Consider the following 27,984-nt stretch of genomic DNA (forward strand, 5'->3'; position numbering starts at 1 on the left):
AAAGAAAACATTGAAGTGATCAGCTAAGCAAAATGAGAAATATCCTGGTTCTGTGTTTTCTTCTGTAAGAGGGGAGAGGCAATGGGAAGGAAAGAAGAGAGGTTTTTACATGGAAAGAGGTGAGGATGAAGATCCCTGAAGGAGTAGGTTTCTTGGAAGGAGCTGAGTAAGGTTAATATGAAGAATGTGTAGGGGAGAAGAACTGGGAAGGGTTGTGATGTGTGATTTTATGCTGTGACAGACTGTGTGTATGTTGGGAGTTTTCTGCATGGAATGCACTTTCTTGATTCAAGGTAGAGGCCATCTGGCTCCTGTCTGCATTGTTTACCTAAGGAAGTGCTGACCTTAAAATGGATCATCCCTCAAAACCTCGATTTTTTTTTCCTTAGTTACCAAGGACAACATGAAAGAAATATTGAAATAAATGAAATAGTCATACAAAAGTGTGGTCATGCTTAAAATAATTTACCTAAAACAATGGTCATCATGAAGCTCTGCACATTAAGGATCAATTCTTGTGCAGAAGGGGGGTGGCCTTGTGCAGTTTGCCTGTAATGAGAAGATGAGGAGCTTCATGTTACTGGTGGGGTTTTAGCTGCTAACAGGTAGCTGTCCCAGGGGGAAAAATTGCAGTATCCTCATGGACAGAAGTGGGTTTCCTCAAAGCATTTGTATTTATATTACAACATGTTTCTTTAGAAATTAATTTTCTGTTCCCAAAGTCCAGATCCAAAATGGTGCTGAGAAAGTGTTTTGTAATGCAAATTTTAGGTGATTGTCTCAATGCATCCATGGTTTGGGTTGATGTCCTGTAGTGCTCATAGGTTACTACATGTGTCTGATATGAATTTAGCTCAGTTCACTGAATTTTTCTTCCCTAATGTCAGAGTGTTGGGCATGATGCTTGAGATACTTTACATGAAGTTCAGTCTCACCTCTGCATTTTCAGTACCTTTTTCTGCTGCACTGAGAAACAGTCTTTCCTCTTCTGGGTATTGTTGTCTTGCACCTTTTCTCCAAAGCCACCTTTTAAAAAACTTGGTGCAAAGAGAGGGCAGGTGTGGTGGTGTCTTTTACAATGAAGTTTCTTAACTAAAATACCATGTTGTTTTCTATACAGAACTGCGGATTCATAGGAAGGGTAAGGAATAGCTTGATGGTTGTCCTCAACTTAGATGTTGATTTGATTCACAGGAGTGAATAAAACAGAATTGTATCTAGTTCCATCACATTATGCTCATGTGCTTTAATAACTGAGCTATTGGGGTAAGAGAGAGGAAGAAAAAAAGAAAATAGACCTAATTTTATCTTTCAGGTTATTGATTTCTTTGTTGGTTTTGTTGTGTTTTTTTTTAAAGCATGACAACCATTCCCATAGTTTGTGTGCAGTGCTGTCTGTTAGACAAGCTTTGAGAATGTAGTTTTGGGAGTATTGATGGGCTGTGCTGTGATTTAGGCACCCCACTGCTTTGTTGCCTCAAAGCCAAGAGGACTCTACCTCTCCACTCTTGCATATCTCAAATCAGTAATTTCTCATTTATTGCTGGAGCACTTCAGTCTCTTCTAAATATTATTTTAGATACTTGTTTGGTTTGGATAAGATCCAAAAATCACCGCTGTGGCTGAGGAAATATGATAGCTCACCACTATCTAGACTGATATGCTCTGGAGACATGATAAGATTTTAAATGTGCTCCTGTTGAGGTAGCTCTGTTTTGGAAGCGAGCTTCTTCCTCAAATAAAAATGGTTTGAAGCAAACAGGATGAACATTATTAATTTAGCAGAAATCAAGCCCTGAACCAATTTCTTCTCTTTGAAAACCACCATCCTTTCTCTTAATTAATTAATAAAGGGAAATTGCATGAAGTAATTTGATTTGATTTTAGCTTCTCTAAATAAGAGCATAAATATGGTTGTAGTGATCCAGAGTTAGGGTCGGTCTAGCCTGCTGTCCTGTCTGGGACACCTAGGGAAGGATGAGAATAGGGTAATCATGTAACATTTGTTTCCCTAATGCTCTTATTGCTTCCAAATTTATAGTTAAACAAAATATAACAAGTATTTGCAATTTTCTTTTTTTCCCCTTAAAGTGGTAGAGCTTAAGAGGCTCTCAGCATGAAAGGATTCTCTCTGTTCACTGTCACACCAGTGACTATCTACAGAACTAAAACTAAGGGAAACTGGCTGGTATTGCAGGCTAAGTAGCAAGTGTTTTCTTTCTAGGTGGCAATATTCAATCAAAACTTCAGTAAATGTTTTTTTGGGAGTTGGTATGTGAGACGTGAGTTCAGCAACTTACAAGTAAAAAAAGTAAAATGATTATAATTGATGCTGTAGTTGACTATTTTAGGAATTCTGTGCAGAATGGAAGAGTGCTGCTGCTGGCTTACTGTCCATGCTCTGTGCTGACATTGTGCTCTTAGCATCGTAGCATGTTGGACTTGAAATCACATTTTAAACAAGCAGAAATAGAGCAGTCATTATTAAACATAATCAGTACAGGAAAAGTGAATATAAATAGGACTGGAGAGTTAAAAAGGTGATCTTTAAAGGAAAATCATCTCTGCAAACTTTTGCAAGTCTTTAATGGAGAGGAAAACATTGATCTTGGGATGGTTTTGAAAATTTGGAAGTGAGTATTTCCATGCATGATGGGAAAGAAGAAGGGAACATTCAGAGCACAGATGCAAAGTTCTGCTACTAATTTCAAAAAGCTAGGGAATAGCAATAATTTGCTTGGGAAAAAAAAGCAGACAATATTTTTTCCCTGTAGGAATTTTCAGCAAGGCCTTCCTGATATAGGTGGGAATTAACTAACTGAATGGTTTTCTGGCATCTGCAGCTAAGAACTTTGTAATAGTTTAAAAAGTCCATTGGTAGTTCACAGGGCACAAAAGAAGATCTGTAGGTAAAATCAGTGTGGATTTGTGGGGGGAGTGGTTTTTTTATTTGGTTTGTTGGTTTGTTTTTATAACAGTTTCCAGAATCATCGTATGGACTTGATCATGGATTAAGCTGGTTGGAACACTGAAAGGACTTCAAATGGTAGCCAAGGTGATACCACAGCTAACTAATAGGGTTCAATTAAGTATTTGACAGGTTACTGTGTCACATCTACAAAGGTGACTACTGAAGTCAGAGATTTTGATGTAATTTTAAATTGGATAACAAAAAAATGTGCTTGGGGGTTGACCTTTTCAGTAGTTATTTACTGATGGGTTGGTATTTTTTCCACAGGATTATTTAATGTAAAATTTATTCTTAAGTTTTTTCTTGTTTGTTTTTGGGTTTTTTCCCCCCTAGATTGTTGATACCAAAATTATTTTGGAGATAAGCTGAAGTGTACTGCTGATTTAAAATATGCTTCTCCTTTGCTGTAGATGGAATGTTAGTTTCTAAACCTCATTGATTTTTTTGTGAAATACTTCTGAATCTTTTTTATTTTACCTTCCATAACCAGAATAGCAGTTTTAAAAGCAGCAGAACAGTGTCTGCCTGTAATTATATGCAGCAATATTTGTGTGGCTCCATTGCAGAAATAATTGAAAAGATGATGTGCTGAAACAACTCCTTGTAAAAATGCTTTCATAGCTGCTATATAATAGTGTTACATATAATTCCATGAACTGTTTTAGAAAACAAACAAAAAAATATTTTTGTACAGCAGATAACTGTAGCACTTTCTCCAAAAAAATGAGTGACAGCTGTAAACTGAATGACTTCACATAAAGAAAAGATTTCTTGGATAATTAAAGGACTGCAAGAGTGTGGATTTGCCCCAGCAGCCAGTTCCAGGGCTTCATGATAAAAGATGTGCCAGAAAAGAGTGACTGAAAGAATACCTTACACCCCTCCCCTGCAAGAACTGAATTTATTTGCTGTGGTGTTCTTCCAAAGAGCAATAGGGCATAAGACTTAAATAACCAAATGATACAGCCTGATGGGCATCTGCACTGATAGATACTGGTGCATAGGATAAGAAAAATCAATTTTGGTGGGCTGCATAATAAATAGTGTTCTGGAAGAAGGGTGTATGTACTACTGTGACCAGTTACTGTGCAAAAAGTGTGCTTTGGGGTGGGGATTTGATCTAAGTTTCCTTTGCCCCACTGTCGACCCTGCTGCCACATCCATGGCCACACTCCTAATGCTAGGAGTTCAGGAGGGTCCAAGGTGCCCTTGCCACTCCCTGGCAACAGCTTTGAAAGCAAATTCTTGGGAATTTGTACAATTTGTACACTTTGAGCCACATGATCCACATGTCCTTTGACCCCTGTAAACTGTGGGAAGAGGTGGTTGATGGTCATACATACATAGTTCACCTTATTCTGCTGGTGCTGGCCATTGTGGGACAGTCCAGTTGTCTCCACAATAACCTCTTCTCACACTGGGTTTCTATTGAAAAGAGGACATTCCTTCTTGTTTAGTTCTACTGAGAGGCAGGAAAAAGTAATGAAGGCTCCCAAAGTCCTGATTTGTTGCTTGTTTATAGACATACTGTAGCTCAGGCTGGGATTTTTCTACCCCTGCCTGAAAGAGTCTAAACTGGATGTACATAGACTGCTTGTAATATCCAGCCATCCTTTGTTGACCTCAGAAATTTGGCATTTTTGCAATGCATTGTGCTTCTGATGTTTCCACACTGTGGAGAGAGAGATAGAGCTCCTTGAGTGCTCTGCTCATGTGATGTTCCCCAAAATGAGCTCCCTGCAGCGTGCTGTGCTCATTTGCCTTTCATCCTCCTAGCATGCAAGGTCACACATAAAAGGTTTCTCAGTACTTCAGTGCTTTTATTACATGTGTGCAGAAATGGGAACATGTGAGTGCAGCTGGAATCAAGATGAATACTCTGTGGATATTTATTTTGCTCATTCTTGCCTAGGGAGGTAAAAGAACTTTTCCTGGAATATTTCCTTGCATAGGTGGTTATTAAACTTTTAGGCACAGTGTAGTCCATCCTTACAGGAGATGTATTCATTAGCTTCAAGGTGAACACCCAGAACTCAATAAAGGACAGTATTCTTTTATTTGGCTGGTTGGAGTTTTGTTTGGGTTTTAGTATTACCTTCTCATTCTTAAGTTATTCTGCTTCCCTAGGATTTCACTTCAATAAGTCCTGTTTTCCAAAGGCCATCAAAGTACAGAAGAATCAAATTTTTTTGTAGTTGAATGGTGATATGGTAATCTTTATAGAATTAGGTAGAATGAGCATCTTCTGTAAGATCTATATTCTTTATCCGTAGTATACATGAAAGAAGAATAGAGCAAATAAATCATAATTATTCTTGTGCATTGGGTTAAGGAAATAATAATTATACCTGCCTGGCTTCTCAGCTCATTATATTTTATGCTACTGTTTTCAATACTATATTGATGTAATTCTGGTTAAAATCTCCCTCCTCCCTTCTCAAACTCTGTTTGGTGCAGGTATCTATAGTTCAGAATCGTCCTCCCCCCCAAAGTATTTCATTGCTCACCTTCCTCAGCTGAAGTTGGTAGAGTTGGCAAACTTCTATAATCAGGCATAGGAATATGTAGAGAAGTGGTTGATAGTAAACTGAAAATGTTCTCTTTAGTAAAACTATAAAGCAGAGAGTTTTGTTTTCCTGATCATGTTGGAAAATTAATAATGGGGAATGCTTCTGTTCATTTCTTGGTTTTGTCTTTTCATGTGTTTGGTGCAAGTACACAGTCAGTTGTACTGATCTCTTATGAATCTCGAAAAGAAGGGCACAAAAAAACCCCCATTTTTATTCACTCAAGCAGATTTGGCACACTCCCTGAGCAGACACATCTTACTGCTTCAGTCTGGAATCTTTTTTTAGCCAAAACCAGGAAAAGCTTATTTTAAAAAAAAGGGTTAAGACAGGGGGGAAAAAAAAAAAAAAAAAAAAAAAAAATAGGGCATCTAAATTTGAACTATGTCAAATGCTAATAAGATTTTTCTGGGGAAACACTTTTATGTGTTTGTCTGCTCCTTGTAGGAGCAAACACACCTTTAATATAGAATCATAGAATCATTTTGGACCTTTAAGATCAAGTCCAACTGTTAGCCTAACACTGCCAAGTCCACTGCTAAACCATGTCTCTAAGTGCTATATCTAAATGGCTTTTAAATACCTCCAGGGATGGTGGCTCAACCACTTCCCTATGCAGCTTGTTCCATATTCCATGTCTTGAATATAAAGGTAGTATTAGGATGAAAATTTTGATGGTGAATCTGTCACCTTCATTATAAAGTCATAGTATTTATTAAAGACCATTAGAGTATTTGTGAGAAACCTGACTAAAACTTCAATAGCCAAAATATAGTCAAAATTAATTGCAGTCCTTTTTTTGGACATTCCCATCTAAGATTTCTTAAGGTGCATCCACTAAAATGTTTCTGTGGAAGTCAGACTAGTGATCATAAGGTTCACTACTGACCAGCCACTGATTGATTTAGTACTCCCTGTACTCCACCAAAAATGAACTTCTACATTTTAAACAAATTCACTGCTTCAAAAGGGCTAATCTGGAATTCCTAGAAATGATAATTCACTCTTTATGCACAGACTTGATTGTCTTTTCTCACGGATTTGTATGAGGTAGAACAGTTTTACATCAGTGGGGTTTTTACCAGCAACATTGAGTCATTAATTCTGCCAGCAATAATGCCACCTGAGATACATAGTTTTTTTCTGTCTTTTGAGGTGGCATCTGGCACAATCTGAGTTCTGGAAGAGGGTCTGTATAGTGGAAAGTAATATATTGCATATTATGGATGATGCTAATGCAAGAAAGGAAGATGGCTCCCAAGTGCCAGTGTGTCAGCCAAAGCTGCAGTTGTTTAGTGAATCTGGAGACCAGGCAAAAGGAATTTCAGATTGGAAAAAGTAGTATTTCAAAAGGATCCACTGTCCCTACTCACCACCCACTAGGACTTAATTTGAAAAGGTATTTTAAATTAGAGTAATTTCTACCAATTTAGCACATCGCCATTATTATTTGCTGAGGACTCTGGCTATTTTTATCTTCAATATTATTAGCTTCAGTGCAAGCATTTTAGTTGAGTGTCTCATCGAAGGGTTAGCTTCATATCTATGCATCTCACTACAATGAGTCAGTATAAATTGCAGATGGCAGATATTTGGAAATTGATGATAATGTATAGACTTGAGTTTGTCGGGTTAACACTTTTTATGCCAGCTAGAAATGAAAAGTTGTCCTTTTAGAACTCTTTACATGTAAATTAGACAGTTATCCTGTTCATTTTAACACTGTCTAATCGGATAAATAATTAAACCCAAGTTCTTTCCCTGTAAAGAGACTTCCAAAAAGCAACATTTAATTTCATTTACATTATTCTTGTTCAGAATGTAGATTCTACGAGCTATACTCACATATATAGTGATCCAGCATCTGTTGGGAAAAGGGAAAGTGGTTTAAATCCATTAAAATCCATTTACTCATTAAAACCAGCATATATTCTCAGCATCAGGAAGAAAGAAATTTATAGCTTGAAAAGTTAAAATAATTTTTTTTTAAACTGATGGATACGACAGATAATTTTGTTTTCACCTATAGATATCAGATATCTTGTAAAAATGTACAGAAGAATGTTTTAATCTTGACTATGATAACCAGTTCACTGTTATCAAAATAATTATTATTACTGAGCAACTTCAATCCTTTCTATATTCTTGGCATGTGAGAAAGACCTGTGTTGATGCATAAACAGATTATGCCTTGGAGAAAAGTGTACTCATTGCCTAATTGAATATAGCATTCATTTTATCATTCATTTGAATATATTGTTCATTTTATGGAAAAAGCCTACCTAACCCATCCTCTAGTGTTCATGCTCATTATTTTAAAATTAAGACCTTGCTTAAATTCTTGTACGCAGAGGCACAAACATATCTAAATTTACTCTCTTGTGAAGGCCAATTGAATTAACTTAGCTGCATATCTAAATAATACAAAAATGCACATAATGATCAGCAGAACCAGGAACCATGCTCATGAAATCACATGTAACTGTTCACTTGAGAAATCAATTTATAACCTTCTCTATTAAAATGGAAAATCAGACAAATAGAAGGATTCAAAAGAGATGCAAAATTTTTCTTCTTTGAAATACTGTAATTCATATATCAAGACTAAATGGGCAGTTTCTATATGTATGTTTTAAGTTATTTAATTTAAATGCTAAGATGCTTCTCCCCTGCTGAATGAATGTTGTGCAAGTCACTCATTTAAAAATAAGTAAAATAATACTTGATATATTTTAAATATGTTATTATTAAGTAATTTCCTTTATTCTAGAGTCAGTTCCTTCAGAATAGAATTAGATTTGAATATTGATGGCACACTGCTAAATTATTCCATTAAAAATTAAAACTTTTTTTTTCTTTACAGTTCAACAGAAGAGCAGTTTCACTGGCAAACACAAGGTAATGTACTTATCTACATATATGCATAACATATATTGTCTCCCAGAATTTTTATATTTCTTAAAGAATATAGAGAGGGAAACAACATTTATTTATGCAATTTTTTTTTCATTGGTATTGTGTGGTATTTAAGCAGAGAAAACTCTGCTTAAAAAACTGGCAAAATTTGGCAACATTTGATAGGGCTAATAAAAAGAACACCGAAACTAAAATGGCTGGGGGGGAGTGGCATTGTTAAACATGTATTTAGTACCTTTTTGAGATTAGACCTGAACTTTCTCATTTTACTTTTATTAATCCAAAGCCACACTTTCAAAGGATGACATCATCTTCAAAATGGCCATCAGCCTCTGTGTTATCCAATGCTTTATCAGCTGTGAATGCTTAGTCATATGTAACTGGGTTTTACCTTTTGTCTTGTAACTGCTTTTTTCTTTTTTTTTTTTTTTTTCTAAGAAGTGCTTATGTTGATGGTTTTATTACAGATGGTCAGAAGGATATAGAAGATGAACTCACCACTGGTCTGGAGCTGGTGGACTCCTGTATTAGATCACTGCAGGAATCAGGGATACTTGATCCACAGGACTATTCAGCCAGTGAAAGTAAGTTGCTAGAAATGTGCTTTCTAGAGCCAAGACATACTTGTAACATTTCCTGCTTTAAATCCAAATGCATATCTTAAAGTGTTTTTATTATTTTCTTACATTGGCAGAAGACAGAGTAGTTGCAAGCTGCCACACTGCCCCTCTGCCTTTGCAATTTTTTGTTTTGTTTATAAAGGAGAGAATCTCACTGCTACTTTGTGGGCAAAACCCCAAATGTGTGGAATGTATTGTAAAGAAAATATTTTGTAATTGCAGTGTGGCTGTGCTATAATGTAAGGTCATGTCACAGGGACCTTTTCAGTATGCAGAGATAGTAAAATGGAGCATAATGTGGGGCTCTGAGTAATTTTGTTGTCTCTTTATGACAATTTGGCCAAGTAGCTGTTATTCCTTAAGACTGAAATTTTCAAATGGATACACAGACAGAAATAGCTTGGTGAACTTTTTAAAGATGATGCAGAGTAAATGGCAGCTCTGGGAAGAAAGCTGAAATCTTTTCCCAAGATTTACTCACTGCTCATGTAGCAGCCTTTCTGTCTGCAGAACTGAATGGTGATTGGGTAGGTTCTTGGCTAGGACCAAGAAGCCTTTGGGGAGGTGAACCAAGGCTAAACAACTGTAAAACTGAATGAGGGACATGGCACTCAGTGTGTTGGTAGAGCAAATGTCTACAAACAGTTGTGCTCATGAGTCACATACACCAAGACAAAGTTTTCCCATAGATTAACAGGTCTGTTATCAGATGTGGCACTAGATGTTGAAAAAGAAGGTTAATTCCCTATTTTTCTTCCGTTTTCCTCAGTCTCCAATCTGAGACGCTGTTCCCATCTGCCACAACGTATACCCACTTTCACTTCACTCCTACTGGAGCTTCTGACAGTATCTTGGCTTTTCAATTTTCTCTAGCATATCTCAACATCTCCTTCCCTCTGTTCAGTTGACCCATTTTTGTCTTTTTCAATCCCCCATTGCTCAGTACCCTCTGACTGAGCCATGTCTTTCAAGGTCTCTGGCCAAAATCAGCTTTCTCAAAACCAAAGGGGAAGATCTCCCCTTATTCTGAAAGGGCTAATGGAATGTGACAGACATTTTCTGCAAAGCATCTCTAGCAAAGACAAGTCATCACCTGAAATGGGGTTGTCAGGTGATGAGAGGCATGCATTGCAAACTGAATGAAGAATTTCTATTTGCCACATTTTTCATTATTTTAAAACCAGACTGCAGTAAAATTCATGGCTGGCAATCCTTGGTCAGTAGATAATTTTCCACTTTTCATGTGCACAAGTTTTCTGGGCCAACAATGTCACTAACGCTATTGTCAAATGTTACTTGATCAGAATAAAAACTGTGTGATTAAAATCTGTTAAAATGTTGCTTGTTCTGAACATGATGAAACAATGTAAGCCCTTATAATTTGCACTTTGCATTTTCTTCACTTTGAGGTGAGGAGAACAAGATAAAGTTACTAGCATGATAAAGGTTGCCTTCAAATTGTGATTCAATAGAAAAATTAAACTGGGGAGATGGCAATAGAGATTGGGAGCAGGGAGGGTCTAGCTTGGATGGATATTGGCAGAAGAGAGGAAAGCTAAGAAAAAGCTGTTAGGGAAAGTTGAAGACAATAGATGGAGAGAAGTCTGGGTATGTGAAGAAAACCAGTACTATAGCAGATTTCTGTGGAGTATTACAAAAAGATTAGACATAAATAGGGATGTAGATAGATGGGAAGGAAAATAGGACCACGGGGCAAATGAGGAACAGTGATGGAGAAGAGGAGCAATAGATATGGACTTCGGGGGGGACAGGAGGGGAATAACAGGAGGTCCAGTGAGAAAGTTGAAAGCTATGTTTGCTTGGCTGGATGGTTTGTTTGTGCTGTAAAGAGTTAGGTGGATACAGAGGCACCAATGAGGTGGTGAGAATGACATTCAAGAAAGGAAATAGTGATTGAGTTATGGACAAGAGAGTATCTGTCACTAAGAAACACAGGTTTGGAGAGAACAGGCAGATGCATGTGCTAACAAGGGAGGAGGCTTCCCCACAGAGCTGCAAGCTTCATCTTCATTGTCAGGAAATAATTTGTGAAGCCTTTTGTCACAGTGCCCCACAGGCCTCTGTTCCAGGCCCACCTTGTAATGAAACTAGGTTGCTATTTGCAATTTATGGCTTTAATTAAGAATTAGATACATGTCAAAGCTGACAGTTGCAGTTCTGATAGTCAGTCATAAATGCATTTAGGATGTCCTATCTATACTTCATTTCCTTTTTGTTTTGGGGGATCTTTTTCCATTTAGAATAAAATACCACAAACACAGTAGGTAGTTAAAACATTACTGTGTTTGCAAAGTCAAAAGTACCAAAGTCAAGGCTGTTTGTACCATATAATTTGAATTTCTCATGACTGCATTATAAAACAATTGTTATCATGCCCTGTTTGGTACATTTTCTGTCCATGCCTCATTTACCCCAAAGCTAAGGCCCAGATTGCACAGTGAACTGAAGAGGGATTTCATCTGTAGCACTTCTGACTTCTCTAAGCAATGAGTAAAACACAATCTACTAAATGAGAACAAAAATCTCATATTTGACAGTTAAGTTTTGCTCTTAAAAATTAATAGTATCCTTTCTTTTAAGTCCTGAAGTTCTGATGTTCTAGTTATGAAATCATCCACGTTTTCTTCTACTGATACTTGGGTTTAGGTGTCCCGGGTTAGTTCTCAGGTATGCTGAGAACAAACAGCTGTGACTCGATTCTGTGGAAACAGAGTCTCAAATATATGTGATAAAAAAGGAAGTTAAAACTCACTCTGGAGTGTCTCGCACAGAGGGTTTGTATTCACAGACACTTTTCTGTCTTAATTCCTTCAATATCCTAATAGGAAATGAGATCCCTATAAATGTTCCACTTCACAGGTATTCTAATTTTTTTTATTTGTGATGTATTTGAAGAAAACGTTGAGTGTCATAGAATAATCCATCAGTGTGTTATTTTTTTGTTCTTCATATTGCACATTTTTCAATGAAGGCCTGAGGTCAAACAGTAAAAAAGGAGGCAACAACAAAAACCAAATGGCTGTAAGACAGAGAAAGAGGAGAAAAGTGATGATGTCAGACTAAGACAACTTAGCCTGGCATTTCTTTATTTGTGAACTCTTAACTTTACAATTTTAGGTATATTTACTGACTGCATAGCTGTTTTTTAAGTAACAAGGCTGACTTTGAGGACAGCATTTCCAACCTGCCATGGCAGTTTTAGTCTAGTTGAGGCAGATTTTTTTAAATCATTGTATGAAAGTCTGCCCAGGGATGTGACCACATCTTCTTTTTCTGAACTGTGTGTGTCTAGTCTAACAAGTTAATCTGTCAGTAGCTCTGCCTTTGTCAAGGATTAGTGTGTCTGTAGTCACAATCTTTATTATTTGGTTTCATGCACACTGATTTTCTCAGAACTAGTTTTAAAAAGTCATCACATAGCAGGCAGCTGCAATAATACTCTAAATCTCAAACATCACTTCACATTTGCTATTCCTTTAGTAGCAAATAAAAGCCACAAACAAAGGCTAATGGGACAAGTCACATGAAAGGGGCTTACACAGGAGGGGTTCTGTGTTGCTAATAGAGATGCTCGCTAATTATCTCTACTGAGTGTGAATCAGCAAATAAAAGAATGATATATGTATAAAGCTTCTATTCATTTGGGGAAATGCAAGCACTGTTTTGAAAGTTATTATTATCAGACAAAGACTGCTGCATGTTATCATACAAGTTTTCTTGCACTGATCCTGGGAAAATGTAACATACATCTGAGGGGAACTCCTGAGCAGTTGCTCATCTCTTTCATCTGCCTCAACTCCCTATAAATTGGTTTCCTAAAAACATGTGTTTGCAGTTACAAGTGAGAAAACAAAATGCAAGGAAACTTTCAGAATCACTCAAGAAAATGAAGACAGGCTAAAAAAGGTAGGGTTGTTCACCCTGGAGAAAAGGAGGCTCTGAGGTGCCCTTCCAATATCTGAAGGGGACCTACAAGAAATCTGGGGTAGTGTTTTTTACATGTGTGTATAGTGAGAGGACAAGGGGTTTAGAACTTGAAGAGGGGAGATTTAGGTTAGACATTAGGAAGAAATCTTTTAATTTGAGGTTTGCGAAACACCTTGGGCACAGGTTGCCTAAGGAAGTTGTGGCTGCCCCCTCCCTGGAAGTGTTCAAGGCCAGGCTGGATGGGGCCTTGAGCAACCTGGTCTGGTGGGAGGTGTCCCTGCCCATGGCAGGGGGGTTGAAACGAGATGATCTTTAAGATCCCTTCCATCCCCAGCCATTCTAAGATTCTAAGAAGCTGCAGGTGATGTAAGACTTGAAGCTGGACCATCTCTGTGGTCCAGTTCCCTGTACTGCAGTGATTTCTGTCTTTACATAGCTGTTGATCTACCACCACTGGGTCACTCCAGTTTATATCAAACATTATCTAACATAGTTTTTGTGGAGGCAGAGGGGAGGTCAGCCTGTCCTAACTGTTTGTGGAGATGCCACCAGCAGAATGATGCTAGTCCACATGTACTCTTAATCCCTGAAGGTGGGCAGGTACAGCTATTACCTATGATGTGTCCTAGGGACTTAAGCATTACTGCGAGGGTGCTTGATCTGGCCTCCTCCCTGCTGTACATCACTGTAACACCCAGTGTGGCATCCTGGTAGTGACTGCAGAGCTGGCTGCTCCTGTCTGAAACTATTTTTTCTCTCCACCATTATCGTTTTCTAACAGGAAAAAACAAAAAATACTGCTTTTGCACAAATGAAGATAAATCACTGCCACATTAAATAGGTTCAGGGGAAAGACCAGGCAAGTAATAGACAAAATAATCACATATAAGACACTGGAGACAAGCTGCAGGAGAGAGACAGAAATTCACAATAAGTGTAGGATCAGAAATCACCTGGGAAGAAAACAGGCAAGGGATTGAATTCAGTTCAGGGCAGAGATAATACCAGAAGTATTTCAGACAGACCAAACAGACAGGAATACTGAATGGTGACTGTAACTCAGGAAAGGTATTTTCAGGGTGGGGCTGGGTCATTTAGTTGGGAAAGAGATGCAACAAAACATTTTTTAAGGGCTAAGTATGCACTGTAGAGACAAAAAGTAGTATTTAAGATGAGAATGCTTGGTAAAATGAGGAATGAAAGAAACAAATGACATTTTGTTTTCTCTTCCCATCACTGCAGCACCTCTCAAAATCACTCAACTACTTCAGATTCAGTTATTTTACTTACATCTCTTTTTTCCCCCTTTTTTCTTTTTCTTTCCTTTTTTTCTTCTTTTGTTGTTCTCCCTCCTCTCCCCTCCCTCCCTTTACATGTAAGAAGAACTGAAAAGGAAGAAAGCTTCAGGGTAGAAAGGGGAGTAAATAGATATACAACTCTCTGGGTGAAGAAGAATGATTGCTGAGGAGGTTTCTCATTAAGGCTTGGCAAGCCTGCAGAGAAGTGGGGAGGGTCCTGATGAACTGCCTGAGGTCCCCAGATGTACATTCTTTATGACTGAGAGAAACTGGAGGCTTTTTGAATTATCATTGAGCCCCTCAGTTCAAGAAGGACCAGGAACTGCTTGAAAGAGTCCAGGACAGAGCCATAAAGATGATGAAGGGAGTGAAACATCTTCCTTATGAGGAAAGGCTGAGGGAGCTGGGGCTCTTCAGCTTGGACAAGAGGAGACTGAGGGATGAGCTCATTAATGTTTACAAATATGTAAAGAGCGAGTGATAGGAGGATGGAGCAAGGTTCTTATTTCTCAGTGATGTCCAATGATAGGACAAGGGGTAACATGTGCAAGGTGAAGCATAGGATGTTCCACATAAACAAAAGGAAAAGCTTTTTCACTGTGAGGGTGACAGAGCACTGGAACAGGCTGCCCAGTGAGGTTTTGGAGTCTCCTTCACTGAAAACGCACCTGGATGTGTTCCTGTGTGACCTGCCTTAGGTGATCCTGCTCTGGCAGGAGAGTTGGACTTGATGATCTTTCAAGGTCCCTTCCAACCCCTAGCATCCTGTGATTCTGGATCAAATTCTGGTTAAGGACCAAACTACCTTTTTCTGTTCATGTTTGTTTCCCACCTACTAGTTCTTTACCTGTATCCCTGTGGGTCATTATCATGCCACAGAAGAGGACTGCAATGATACTAGCATCAAAACCATTTTGGAAATAATTAGCTGAAGCTCATTGAACCCTTATGGACAACACTGAATCCTTAAAGGCTTCAAAGGTGAAGATAGGCAGTGGTTACTCCCTCTGTCATGGCTTTAGCAAAATGGAAGACAGACTGCTGAGATTACTGAGCAAATCCATTGGCACTTTTAATTTAAGGTATCTATACTTAAATCTTTCATGCTGTTTCCTTTGCTTTAGTCTCCACAAATTGAGCATAAGACTGGTTTTAAAAGGATTATGGGTCAGATTTATGGGGCTTTTGCTGTTTATGTTCCTATCCGAAATGTAGCTGTTTCACTGTTTAATCACTTCATGTGACAATTGTGCTTCTTTGCTCACTATGTAATTACTACAGACTGCAGCCACAGAGTTCTTGTTGACATGGCTCAGAAAACCTCTTGGATCAGTCTTGCATTTGTCTGCTCTTTTTAAAATGCTACACTTTAAATTTCAGTTTAAAATTAAGTGGTTCATACTGGAGTTGCAGTTTTCCCCACCCGTCACTGCCAATACTCCAGACAATTTTTCTTCCCAAATTTCCTGAATATATATTTATTTACATCTGTGACCCTGTTTTCCTGGTGCTCAGGGTTAATTACAGAATGCAGCACATTGATAAGGGAATAAATACAATGTAGATTAAATAACACTGTCTTCTTGGATAATGCCATTTCAGACACTGAGGCTACTGGTTGACATGAATGCAGGCAGAGACTTCTCAGTCCTTCTGAGGAAAAAAAGGCATGTCTCACCACTGAAGACTCTTATAGTAATTTGAAACTATTTGCCTAAAATTAAGTACAAATGGGTAGTAGTACCATCCATTTAGATCTCAAGTTTTTTTTTTTTTCTCTGAAGAATTTGTATTGCATGAACAGATTATAGCACATGGAATTATATAGAGCTGTTGTATTAAACAGCTGTGGTTTTCACTTAACAAACTTGCCTAATTCTGAGGCCAACAAAGATGGGCTAAGTTCTTACTTTATTTTCCTAGTTCAGTTTTGGCTTAGAATTTTTTTGAAAACCAGAAATTCACCTTACTCTGTATGAAAGCAGTTGTCCCAGTTTGAAGGAGCATTCCTTGTTCAACCTATATGATAGTCCTCTTTTGTCAGCTTCTTTATTCATAGATGTTGAAAATGGATTGAAACAAAGACACTGTTTACACAATTAATGTGTAAGAGGATGTGTGGGGTTATTTTTTGATCCTATAGCTCTTGCTTTGTGAAATTGCCACCTGTCAGATGGCTGACAAGCTCAATGAGATGAAGTCTGGCATCAGTGGACCTCACAATTTGTTGATAGATGAAGTTATTTCCATTTCATTATCTTCTCTGAGAGCCAGAGCAATCCAGCTGAGTCACTCTTTGTGCACATAAAAGAGGTGTTCTCGTGGGTTCTCCTGGTAAACAGACACACTAATAAAATTAAGTGCTCTTTGAGTATGTTTCAGACCTGAAAAGCAGCTAGGAGTGTGTGGTGCTCTTTCACTTTAGGATTGGAGTCTTTGGAACAGAAGTGGCAGAAGTCCCATAACATGGGTCACACTACCTTGCCATCTGCTGCATTAATGCAAACCCAGCAGGTGCTTGACTCAACAGATCTTAGCTCCAGGTAAATCTCTCTGAGGATGAGGTCTAAAGAAGTTTTGATTTATTGATGAAACTTCTGCCACTATTGTAATATATTAATTGGAAACAGTTTTGAATGCCTCTCCTTATTCCTTCTATCTTTTCTAATACAAGCCTTTTCAATGTCTTAGCTTCAAAATTTTAGGGTTTCAAAGTCATCTTTGCCCATTTTGTAATGGGGTAAATCTTCGATATTGTGAACACTTTTCATACTGTCTCACAGTTATTTTTTGTAAGCTCTCACAAATAAAGTTGTACAGAAATTGTCTCAACTGTGGGACAACTTTAGGCTTTTGAAGTATTTGTCGAATACTTAGATTTCTGCGAAATGTGGATGTTTCCTTTATCCACCTTCCCTTTCTGGACCTAGTTATCTTAAGTGTGAACCTGAAATAACTCATTTAACACTGTAACAGCCACTGGCTGGTAGCAAACACCAAGACCTGCTTCCAGGGGCAGTCCTCAGTGGGCCCATAATATCTTTACAGAGTAGCTGACTACATAAAGTTTCTGTAGATTCATTGCTAAACCCTAAGACATTAAGATATGATATTATGAAGCAGGCTTTTGCGCTGACCTGAGAGCCATCTCTTACCCATCAGCATCAGTGTTTACAGCCAGGGCTGCCTCAGGAAATTCTCCATCAGTGCTGAGCATCCTGAGCGTGGAATTGTTTTTATCCTCTGTCAGGGGCAGAGTTCAAAGGTATTGAGAAAAGCACCAGATGAAAAGATGTAGCTCGAATGCTATCATTCAGTACTCCATCACCTAAGCTCTGAGAACAGCTATCGGGATGGTAAGGGCCAGGTGAAACAGGCACATCTTCTTTGATGATAAATTGCATTCTATTAAATTCATGTTGGTCTTCTCACTTTAAGAGCCTGAGTGTAGTTTTCCTGTTTGGTCTCTTCCATTATGCAGGCAGGAGGAGACCACTGCAGAGTCAAACTTAGGAGTGGAGCCACAATATGGGCTCTCTCCTTTGGGATTCCTTCACCAGTCATGGTCCACCATGGGTTTCTGACAGTGGAGTGTTAGGGACTCTGTCTTGGGTCCAGCTCATCTCAGTCTGCTCTGGTTTGCTGCCTGTCTTGTTGTTTACAAGCAGGAGACCTGGTGAAGGCTGAAGGAACAATCTCCATTCAGGGAAGCAGCTTCTGCTTTTCCTGGTTCCTCAGGGCTGGCGCAGGGGTTAAGAGCACCCTCCTACAGCAGCCTGTAGGCCAATTTTTTGCTTCAGTGTGGTGTCATCTGCAGCACATCTCTTATCTCTGGTTATGTCTGCCTGGTGAAATATGCTTTTATATATGAATTGCATACTCATCTCACAAAATTACTTCCTATTATTACTTCTATCTGGGCTTGCTTTTCCTGATAGGAATCTGACTTTGGTACCTGGTGTCATTTTATGCTGTGCAACTGACTTATAATCCTAAGGAAAACAACCCCTCACAATATAGCTTCATTACTGTAGAACAAAAGGTGAACGTCAAATTAACACAGGAGCAATAACAGCGGGTAAAATGTATACGGAGGGGGAGAAAATGGAACAGTGAGAGGAAAGCAGGAACAATTAGTAACAACATCAAAGATGGAAAGGAGGTCGTGATCAGATTGTAATGCTTAGCCTGTGGCAAACACAAACCCTGCACAGGCAACCAGGTGTTCCCACATCCACCGCAGGAAGCAGTTACTGAAACTCATTAGAAAATGACAGTGACTTATGGTTGCATCTGGAGGAGCAGAACAAAGAAAGACTTTTGGCATCCGAACCTACAACGCAGAAGAACATCAGTAAATATTGTGTCTGTAGTACAGGCCAGGAAACAAGTGCACCCACATCCTGGTGACAGACTGACTGATGAAGCACTCGCCCTACTCATGCCTTAGTGGCATGCCAGCACCCGCGCGCTCAGCACCCTCAGAAGTGCCAGGAGCCACATCCTTCTGGGATCCGGCGGTGCCAGCTCATGAGCACAAGCAGTGTGTAGATGCAGCCTTGAAAAAGAGGTACTTGGCCTGTTAGCTTGTGTAAAATGATTTATATGGAACAGAAAATCTTGGCAGGTATGAGTTTCAGGGCTTTTTTTTGTGCAGCATGCAGTTAACGTAGCTCTCGATAACGTAGGACTTCTGTGACTTCTGTGCTAACAAAGAGTAAGGAGTTGGCTCTGTTTTTTCCATTCTGGCCTTGTGAATGGAGAAATACATTTTCTGAGTACAACAGGAGAGAAGAGCGTTGTGCACATTTGTGGACACAGAAAGAGAAAGCAGAGGCAAAAGGGTATACTTTCTGTTTTATGGCGGAGGATTTTTTGGCAGATGAAAAAGAGAGTAATAAAATTTTGACCTTTTTGACTTAACTGCTTAATTGACTTCTGAGGCAATGCTGAACACATTCTGAACTAGCTGCCTCAGAGACCAAACAGCCATTTTCATTTGTGGACAGAAAATATTCAAGTCTTAAGCCTCTCAAAGGTCAGGGGAAAAGGGAATGCAGCTAATGCAGCTTTGTAGAAGACGAAACGTGTTTTGTGCTACTGGTTAAGCAAAATAACAGTTAAGCAAAATAACAGTTCAACAGATCTACTGGTGCCTTTTGCATTAGATCTGTATATCTGTGAGTAGTTTTATATCCTTTATAGTCAGAAGCTTATAGGCTTTTTATTTAAATTATTCTTACTGTTTTTCAACAGACTAATTTAGACCTATCAGAAGAGATTTGACAAATTTTTTGATCTCTCATAATGCATTCCTGTGAGTCGTGTTTGTGTAATATCTGTAGTCATCTTATTTTATTTTCTAGAAATAAAAAGAGAACACGTTAGTTTAATACTATTAATAGCAGCTTTAGGCTACACTAGGCACAGAGAGCGACTAGGAATACTTGACATTCACAGTTGGTCTTCAAAGGTGTAAAATATTTCAAAAAAATTAGGATTTAATAATGCAAAATATGTTCCTTCTTTACTTGGCTATTTTTCTGTAAACAAAGAACACAGTTTTAAATGTAGTTATTGTTTGCAAAATGGGAGACTGATAATGAAAACACAAATTAAAAAATAACATTAATGCCAAAATTCAATGTTTCCCAAATGGTAACACTACAGCTCCTTCTGAGTTGGAGCTTGCTGTCTGTTGTTGTGTTCAGTCCTCCTGCATTCAAGTTTCTTCTTCTTGTGACATGTATCTAATCCCATCCAGGAGCCCCGTTCAGGAACCAGGCTCCTGTGGTTCCACAGTCCAATCTTTTAATAGATAGCCAGTTTCTCTTACAGTGAACTATTGTTTGACTTTTGCCACTCTACTGTTGCCTACTGCCTGCAGAGTTTCACAGAAGTGACAGCAGCAGCAGCAAATCATGCCATTTGTGAAGATTACTTATATTCTCTGTGTAATTCAGATTGTGTGTACTTTAGGCCACTGATAGGATTTTTTTGGCAGAGGGTTCTGCCAAGAAAGTGCCAGCAGAAATTTTACTGCCAAAAGAGCTCCATAATCATACTTAGATATCCCTAGAGAGAAGGATAAAGGATTTTTTTCTTTTTCTTTGTGACCTCTTTAGCGCAGAAGTTGATAATTTAGTTATTATCCTTGCTGCCCATCTTATTCCTGTGTTATTTCTGTTGTTCCTTAAAACACTTGCCAGTGATAAAGTATCTCTTTCAGAGACTGTCTGATTTTGCTACTTGCAGAGTTTAGCAAGTGATTTCATAAAATACAATTAGTCGTCTATGAAATAAGTTGTTTAATCTTGGGGTAATTTTAAAATTTACAGTAGTAGATTGTCCTTGTTTTTAATCTAAATTTAGGATAGCTTTTAAGACATGGGCAACTTCTGTGTTGAGGTTAAATATGTATAATCCTATACTTGCTTAGTGCATACCTTTATGTCTTGTACACTAGTATATTCGTAAGTTCTCTCATTAGTAATGGAACTCCAGATTTTTTTCCTACTGTCAAACATTACCAAGTATTGCTTAGGAAAGAAGATCTGGCTGTGTTACATTTCACACAAGCATCTGGATTAATGCTATATGTAGTATAGTACTGAAAGCAAAACATACACCATCTGAGTAAATAACACTGAAGTTACCCTATAGAGTCAGAATTGCTTAGGCTATTTTATGTTACCTGGTACCATGAGTCTGCTAATATTTCATGTTTTCAAGTTTCCTCACTTTTACAAGACATTTGTGTAAGCCCATTGGAATTTCTGTTCTCTCTAAAATACATGTCATACTATTTTTTGCCATAAAATTACCTATCCCTAAAGAAATTCTTTCCTATTAAATATTTTCTTACTAAGCTCAGCTATTAAAGGACAATTTGTTTCTCTCTGGCTTTCTTCCTGTTCCTCATAGGTGCTCAGTTAGCAAATTTTAACCACCTGGCAATATTTGGTGAATGCCAAAATTTTGAAACATGATTCTACTAAGCACTAAGGGGAGATCACATTCAACTCTCTGCAGTCCTAGTTTAATCATTCAGACAGGCTTTTTATTTGGAGGCACTTTGTTAGTGTTATACACTAGCTGGAAACCTGACAGTATCAGGTGTCCTCTCTGAATTAGACATCAGTTCTATTCCCTTTGCCCTGACTCTGGGGTTTCCATACGGACATCAAAAATACCCAAACAAACCCAAATCTTTCCATAATAAAAAAGAACCATTTATTCCCAAGGTAGGATGCAGGGCTTATGTTTTTCTGTGACCTTAAGGTCCTTCACTTTCCTACTGCTTTTTGTGAACATTTGGGGTGCTTTGCTATCTCCTGGAGAACCTATTACTTAAAATCCTAGCCAATACCTCCATTTCCCTCTTGCAATAACAGCAGAAATTTCCTGTCGTGTAAAAACCATAAGATAATGAGCACACAATGAAACTATTTTCTATTCTCAGTTCATTTACTCTTGAAAAAAAAGTGTTCTTCATCTTTCATTCCAATACTAATTAGGTCAGAAGAGTTAGAAGGGATATCCTCATATTGCTCCCTTATATAATGGTACCAGCCTAGTTTTTGCATCATGTCTCCATATATATGATTTATAGAATTCTTGGATGAAAATGAACTTAGTCTACATTTTGAATACATTACATCAAATCGTATTTTCCAGTACCTAAGAATAGGTTCTATAGCAACTCTAAAGCCCTTTTCTCTATTTGTAGATAGAACATATTCCTCTTAATGCTGGTAGAGTATGGTAGTTCATATAAATTACTTTCATTTTTTTTGTAAAAAAGGTTTATTTTCAGTGTACTTGTTTAAGACTTGTTGCCTCTGAACTAGAGATGTGGGTTTTTTTCATAAAAAGGGAGATTTTTGTGATTTAGCATATAAAGTATTATCATTTATTTCTTCATTTTATATATGCATTTGCTCCCCCTCTCCAATGGAGTACTTGCCACCCCATGAGGTAGTTTCAGGGCTTCCCTCCACTCACTCAGTTCCTCTGCTTTTCAAAACCATTCTAAATTGTATCAAGTTTCTTCAAATAATGTTTCCGATTACCCCCAAAATAAGTCATACTGGAATGGAGGTGTTTAAAACAAAGACAAGTTCCTCACCCTTCCTATTTGGAAGGAAAATTTACTCCTGGTCCCAGCTGGATACACAGCTTGATTTTTGGAGCAGGAGTTGAAAACAGGATATGCTAGTAAGATGCCAAAGTATTTAGAATCCCTAGGAGCAGGTCTGCCCATGTTGTCTTAAACTATCATCCCCTCTTCCCTACTGCCAAATGCTGTGGAAAGACCCTTGCAGGTTACCATCAAGAGCTTGAATCAAAAGTCTACTAGTGTTATTTCAGTGTATTTGTAGGGTTTCCCCAGTGTCCCAAATACAGCTGAGAACCTGGAAATTGAGTGACCCAATCTTTTATTGCATCTTTTTTAATCACCTGTTGCTCTGCAGAACTGGGCAACAAATACAACTACGAGTGGTTAGCATCTACTTACCGTAAGTACACACTCTTGAATGAACAAACAAAAAAAAGAGGTTCTAGGGGATGAATCAATATTCCACACTTAAATTAAATCACCTAAGAGGCAGAAGAAACAGTTAGTGATGACTTTTGGTACTTAAAATCCTTAATTAGGCATATACTAGGAGTTAGATGATTCCTCTTGCTAGCATGTAAGGCACCTCAACCTATTAACTCTGTAAATGAATGTTTAAAGGACATAAAAGGAGTTTTGCTAGTGCTTCGTTCAACTGTTACCCAAATGAGCAAAGCAAGTTGAAGAATGTGTGAAGTGATTAATTACACTAATTAAAACCACTTTATTTACACTTACTCTATAATTTATCATTACCACTTCTGTCAGCTGATCGAAGGTGAGTGAAGTGTTGTTTATAATTGGTATGGGAGCTAATTAAATGTTAGTTCCAGCATGTTTTGGTCTATTTCCCTTGTCAGTTAAAACTGGGAGAACAATAGATGACTGACCAAATGGAAATGTGTAACACAATAGTAGCACTCCCCTTGACTACTTACTTGGAGAAGGAAATGTGCCCCAGGAACCCAACTGACTTCAAATCTTAAGGAGAGAGAAAGAAAATCCCTCACTTGCATGCTATGTTTTGTTGTCACATGGGGGGATGGCCAGATCTATATTTCTATAGTTTGTAGTGTGATTATTTTAGCCAATTCAGAAGTAATTGTTGCATACATTTAGAATACTGAATTAATCCTACCCTTACCTTGTAAAGATATAGTATTGTATGCAGCCTGTCCTTACATGGTTATTATTTGCTGATTGAACAACTAGCAGATAATGTTAGATAGATATTGACTATTCTGCTCTCCAATGTAAAATATTAGTCCCATTTCGTAATTCAGCCATTTGGGATTTTTCTTTTGCAGACTGACCATACTGTTGCTATAGTATTATCTTCAATACTTACACACTGTGAGACTACAGTTTGTGATGTGTTCCATGAGATGCTGCAGTCTAAAGATTAGGAAACAAGTAATTTTTCAGATATTTGACTGGTGGGTGCTAGGGATAGGCTGTCATTTGTGACCTCACAGGGAACAATTTCTTTGTTTTTTTCTTGTGAGTTCTTCCTTTACAAGAACCCCATATTCATCTGGCTAGTTAGTTTTGTGACTCTACAATTTAAGACAGAAAAAATATAAAGTTATCTTAATTTGTAATGGAGTTAATCCACAGATTCTTAATACCTTAACTTTTAGGTAGAAATATGTATCACAAATACTAACTGTACATAATTCTTATCAGCCTTTACATCATGTGTTTATCTTTAAGTCCTTATTCGTGATGTAGTAACATTACAAAACCCAAAATTTAATAGGATGTGCTTCTTTGCCCCCCATCTCTAATCAGTGTAAGGATACTGGGCCAGTCTCTCAGCACTTAGTGTGTCTTCTCAGCCCTTAGAAAACTGATTATTTTCTGACACTGGTAAGCTCCTTAGAGCCTAAGTTCTAGGGCTCAGTATGGGATACTGTGCAGGTGAGATCTGCCAGAAAAGGCCCTACCTTGCAGGGGAAGGGAAGAAAACAGGCAAGTTTCCTGGCTTTTTGACTCCTGTCAGTGCTGATTCTGACTTTCTGTAATCCTTCACAGAAGGTCCCATCAATATTAATGACTATTCAGTTAATCAAAATTTAGCACTTACTACGCTGATGCATTTTGGTTTTGTTTCTGTGGACCAGGGTGAGCAGCAGAGCACCCAGATTCCCTCAGAGTTTGTTTCCAAGTGCACTCTTTTACCAGCATCCTATTTGTTAAAAATCAGGTTTAAACTGTACGTTCAATTCTAGCAGACAGTTGTGGTGGTGGAGCAGACACTACTTTAATACACTTAAAATATCTTAAAACTTATGTGTTTCCTACTGAGATTAGCAAGCTTATTCTAATGGATTTGAATATAGTAGCCTTAGTCATTAGCATTTTTGGTGCTCACAGAAATTGACATCTTGGACCTTTCTTCAAAGTCTAAGTGCAATTGTTCTTATGAAATGTAGGTTTAAAGTCAGTTGCACGAGTCAATATAAATTTTTATGCTGAAGAACAGGATATTATCTAAAAGTATAACACACTTTTTCACACTGTAGATAGCTTCATTTATCTTGTTGTAAGTATGCTGCAACGTGTGGTTTGAAAAAAAGGAAATCTAAAGGATGGCCTAAATAGAGAGATATAGTAAAATAATTAACTAGTGAAATTCTTTTAATTTTTTTTTTTTTTTTACTAGCCTATAATGTTTGTCACTTCTTGCATAAGAAGAAGAATAATGAGAAGTTTATCTCTATTTGCCCAATACTGGTAACTCATTTTCTGTTGCCTTAGCAAGCTCTGTTAGACCAGGTACATGCAAGTACTGAGAAGTATCCTATATTCTGCTGTTCTGAAACAGCCAAATAAAGTTGAAGAATAATTAATTTAAAAGTAAAAAAAAAAAAAAAAAAAAAAAAGTTAGGTTGTGATCTTTTTTTTTTGATTGGTTGGTTTGGGGTTATTGTTGACTCTGAATGTTGGACGAAGGAAGAGAGGTGGTGTGAAGAGACCAGAAAGAAAAGGCAAAAGATTTGATTTTCAAAGAAAACACTGCTCTTAAAAATAGAAGGACAAATATTTGCACAATCACTGTTCTCCCATTTTTGATCCATCCATGGGTGATCGCAGTTACCTGGATTCTTTCTGTAACTTTGGTTTCCCGTAATCAACTTTTACTGTGATGTCTTCGGATTAATTATAATGTCATAATTTAAGACCACTCCTTTCCTTGGCTTGTTTTTTAAATAGCTACACTGCATTTTATTGCAGCACTGCACATAGTATTGTTATTCAGACAGAAAAACAGCATCCCCCAAAGAAATCCTGCCGGTACAATACCTTATCCCTCATGGGTGAGGGACACAGGAACAGCCCCAGCTGCACCTGGGTGGGGTTTGTTCTGCAACCTGTGCCTGGTGCCTCTGCCAGCCTCTTAATATCCCCTGGCTGGAGCAGAGAGGTGTTGTGGAATCTCTCTTTCTGCTATGACTTGTGATGGAGTCTGTAACTCCCCAGGTTTATGTTCATAGCCATGTGTAACATACTAAGTGCCATGAATCAGCCTGTTCTCTGTAATGCCAGGCTATGCCAATTCTGTTGGATGCAGTATGGCAGGTGGCAAGTGTGGGGCTTCAGTGATGTTCATTTTACTGATGGGACTCAGGGCAGGACCAGGTTCTGCAGTAAACCTGCTGCTCTTCCCTGTTTTGTTTTAAGTAAGTGTGCCAGGTACTCTCAGGTGCTCCAGATCTCTTAAGCTATTTTCAGAGTACAAGAATAGACTATAAAATAACTGCTAGGGGGAGGAGTGGGTAATATAAACGAATTAGAAGGGCTTCACAAGAAACCTGTCCCCTGTCTGAATGGGTGACTTCTTTCCTCTTCACTGCTGTGCCCTCCAGCACCTGGGTCTCCAGACTGCAAAGGAAACTCCTTTTTCCCTTCCCTGGTTCTTAGGAAAGTCCTCTGAGGTTTTGTTTTGGGTTGGCTCTCTGTTGTAGGGATGTCCACCATCCTCTTCTGTTCTTTTCTTGCCTGGTCTTCTCTTTGCTCCATCAGCTTAAGTGGACTTCTCCTGTGTCCCAAGCAAGATGCCCACCCTCTCCCTTTGAGCTCCTTACTGAATCAGGTTACAGGAGTCAAGGTGAGGAAGATGGGGAGCCTTGCACACACAAGTTAAAGAGGAACAGGAAAGTATTGTCTGCAGGATGTGTCCACCAAACTGGAGGCAAATTAAGGAGTTAATTACTATCCCTGTTTCATCTTTTCAAGTTAGTCCACAGTGGCATCTCATGCAGTATGGTGGCTCTGACTTAGTTTCCTGAATTTGTGCTCAGGTCTGTGCTATTTTAGTAATAATAGAGGAGGAAAGCAGCATTAACTGAATCAGTGAAAAATTGGCCCCGTTCACTATGAATAAGTCAATGCCAATATTCTTTCATGACAGATTTTTTATGTGGTGGTGAAAAAACATAGGGGGCAACAGTTGTATCTTCACCATACTCAAAAATAGCAACAAAATGTAGTATGAATTTTTAAAGCACTACTACAAATCCTCAGTATCTGCTAAACTAAACCCTGTGATGCTGTATTTGTTTTCAAGCTTATTTTAAATTGAAAATGGGTAGTTAATTATGTTGCATTAAGGGAACAAGTAAGACTTAATTGTTCTAGTAGTTAACTAGTGATTTCCAGTGTCTAACTGAAAATAGAGAATTTCCAGCTGCCTTAACTGTTCCAAAAACAAATTAATTATTCTTGCATGAACACTTTCTTATACCAACACAACAGAATTTAAATTTTTGCCAAGAAGGAACAATAGTTTGTTGTCAAAAGCCATCAGCTTATAGTAGTACACAAACAAACCACTTTCTTCTCTTCTGGGTGAGCTGTGGGCACTTCAGAAGGTTTGTTTATACCTTCAGATTGAAACCTCAAGAATCTTAATGAGAAAAGTGATCCATCTTTTCTCTATCAGACAAGATGGGACTGCTTGTCCCTAAGCCCTGAAAAAGGAACTTGTACTTGTTCAATATCACACTGATTGTATCTTGTAGGTTGTGTGCTTGGTTTTGACTTGACCACAGGTGAGCAGCCAGAACTATTCCACAATTGCTTGAGAAATGTGAGCTTATTTTAAATTTAAATATCTGGCTCTCTCAAATGACTTTGTAATTTGTAATAAACACTTTATTGAAATATATGTAAGTTTTAATTGTTCATTACTGCTTCTAAAGGTACAAAATAAATACTTCTATACAGTAGTTAGTGAACTTAAAACCATGTGCTCCAAACTTTTTACTAATTTTTTTTTTCTAAAGTTTAGGTAAGTTTCTTAAAGTGCATAGAAATGATTAGGCAAGTGGTGCAGGGAACCCATGTATATGGTTCTTCCTGTCTCTGTAAATCCCCTAGTGGGACATACTAAAATGAAAGGAACACTTGAAAGCCAGATCCAATGAAAATTTAAACATACTGAGTTCATATCATGTGATAGTTTAATCATTATTTAGGATTTAGAAATGTCACAGCATAATTACTTTCAGAATGAGAACAAACACTTTCATGCACAAAAAAT

At 38.0% G+C, this 27,984-nt stretch overlaps 1 protein-coding gene across 7 annotated transcripts in view; it reads left to right on the forward strand.

The window, feature by feature from the left end:
* CTNND2 (catenin delta 2) overlaps nt 1–27,984 on the forward strand; it is a 630,944-nt gene that overhangs the window by 323,644 nt on the left and 279,316 nt on the right. For all 7 annotated transcript variants that reach the window (XM_071736667.1, XM_071736669.1, XM_071736668.1 and 4 more), the window contains 2 exons: nt 8,402–8,436; nt 8,922–9,038. In XM_071736667.1, the coding sequence (XP_071592768.1) occupies nt 8,402–8,436; nt 8,922–9,038 (152 nt within the window). The remainder of the gene's footprint in view (nt 1–8,401; nt 8,437–8,921; nt 9,039–27,984) is intronic.

This window comes from Heliangelus exortis, chromosome 2, assembly GCF_036169615.1.
Source record: "Heliangelus exortis chromosome 2, bHelExo1.hap1, whole genome shotgun sequence".
In the NCBI taxonomy this organism is placed as follows: domain Eukaryota; kingdom Metazoa; phylum Chordata; class Aves; order Apodiformes; family Trochilidae; genus Heliangelus; species Heliangelus exortis.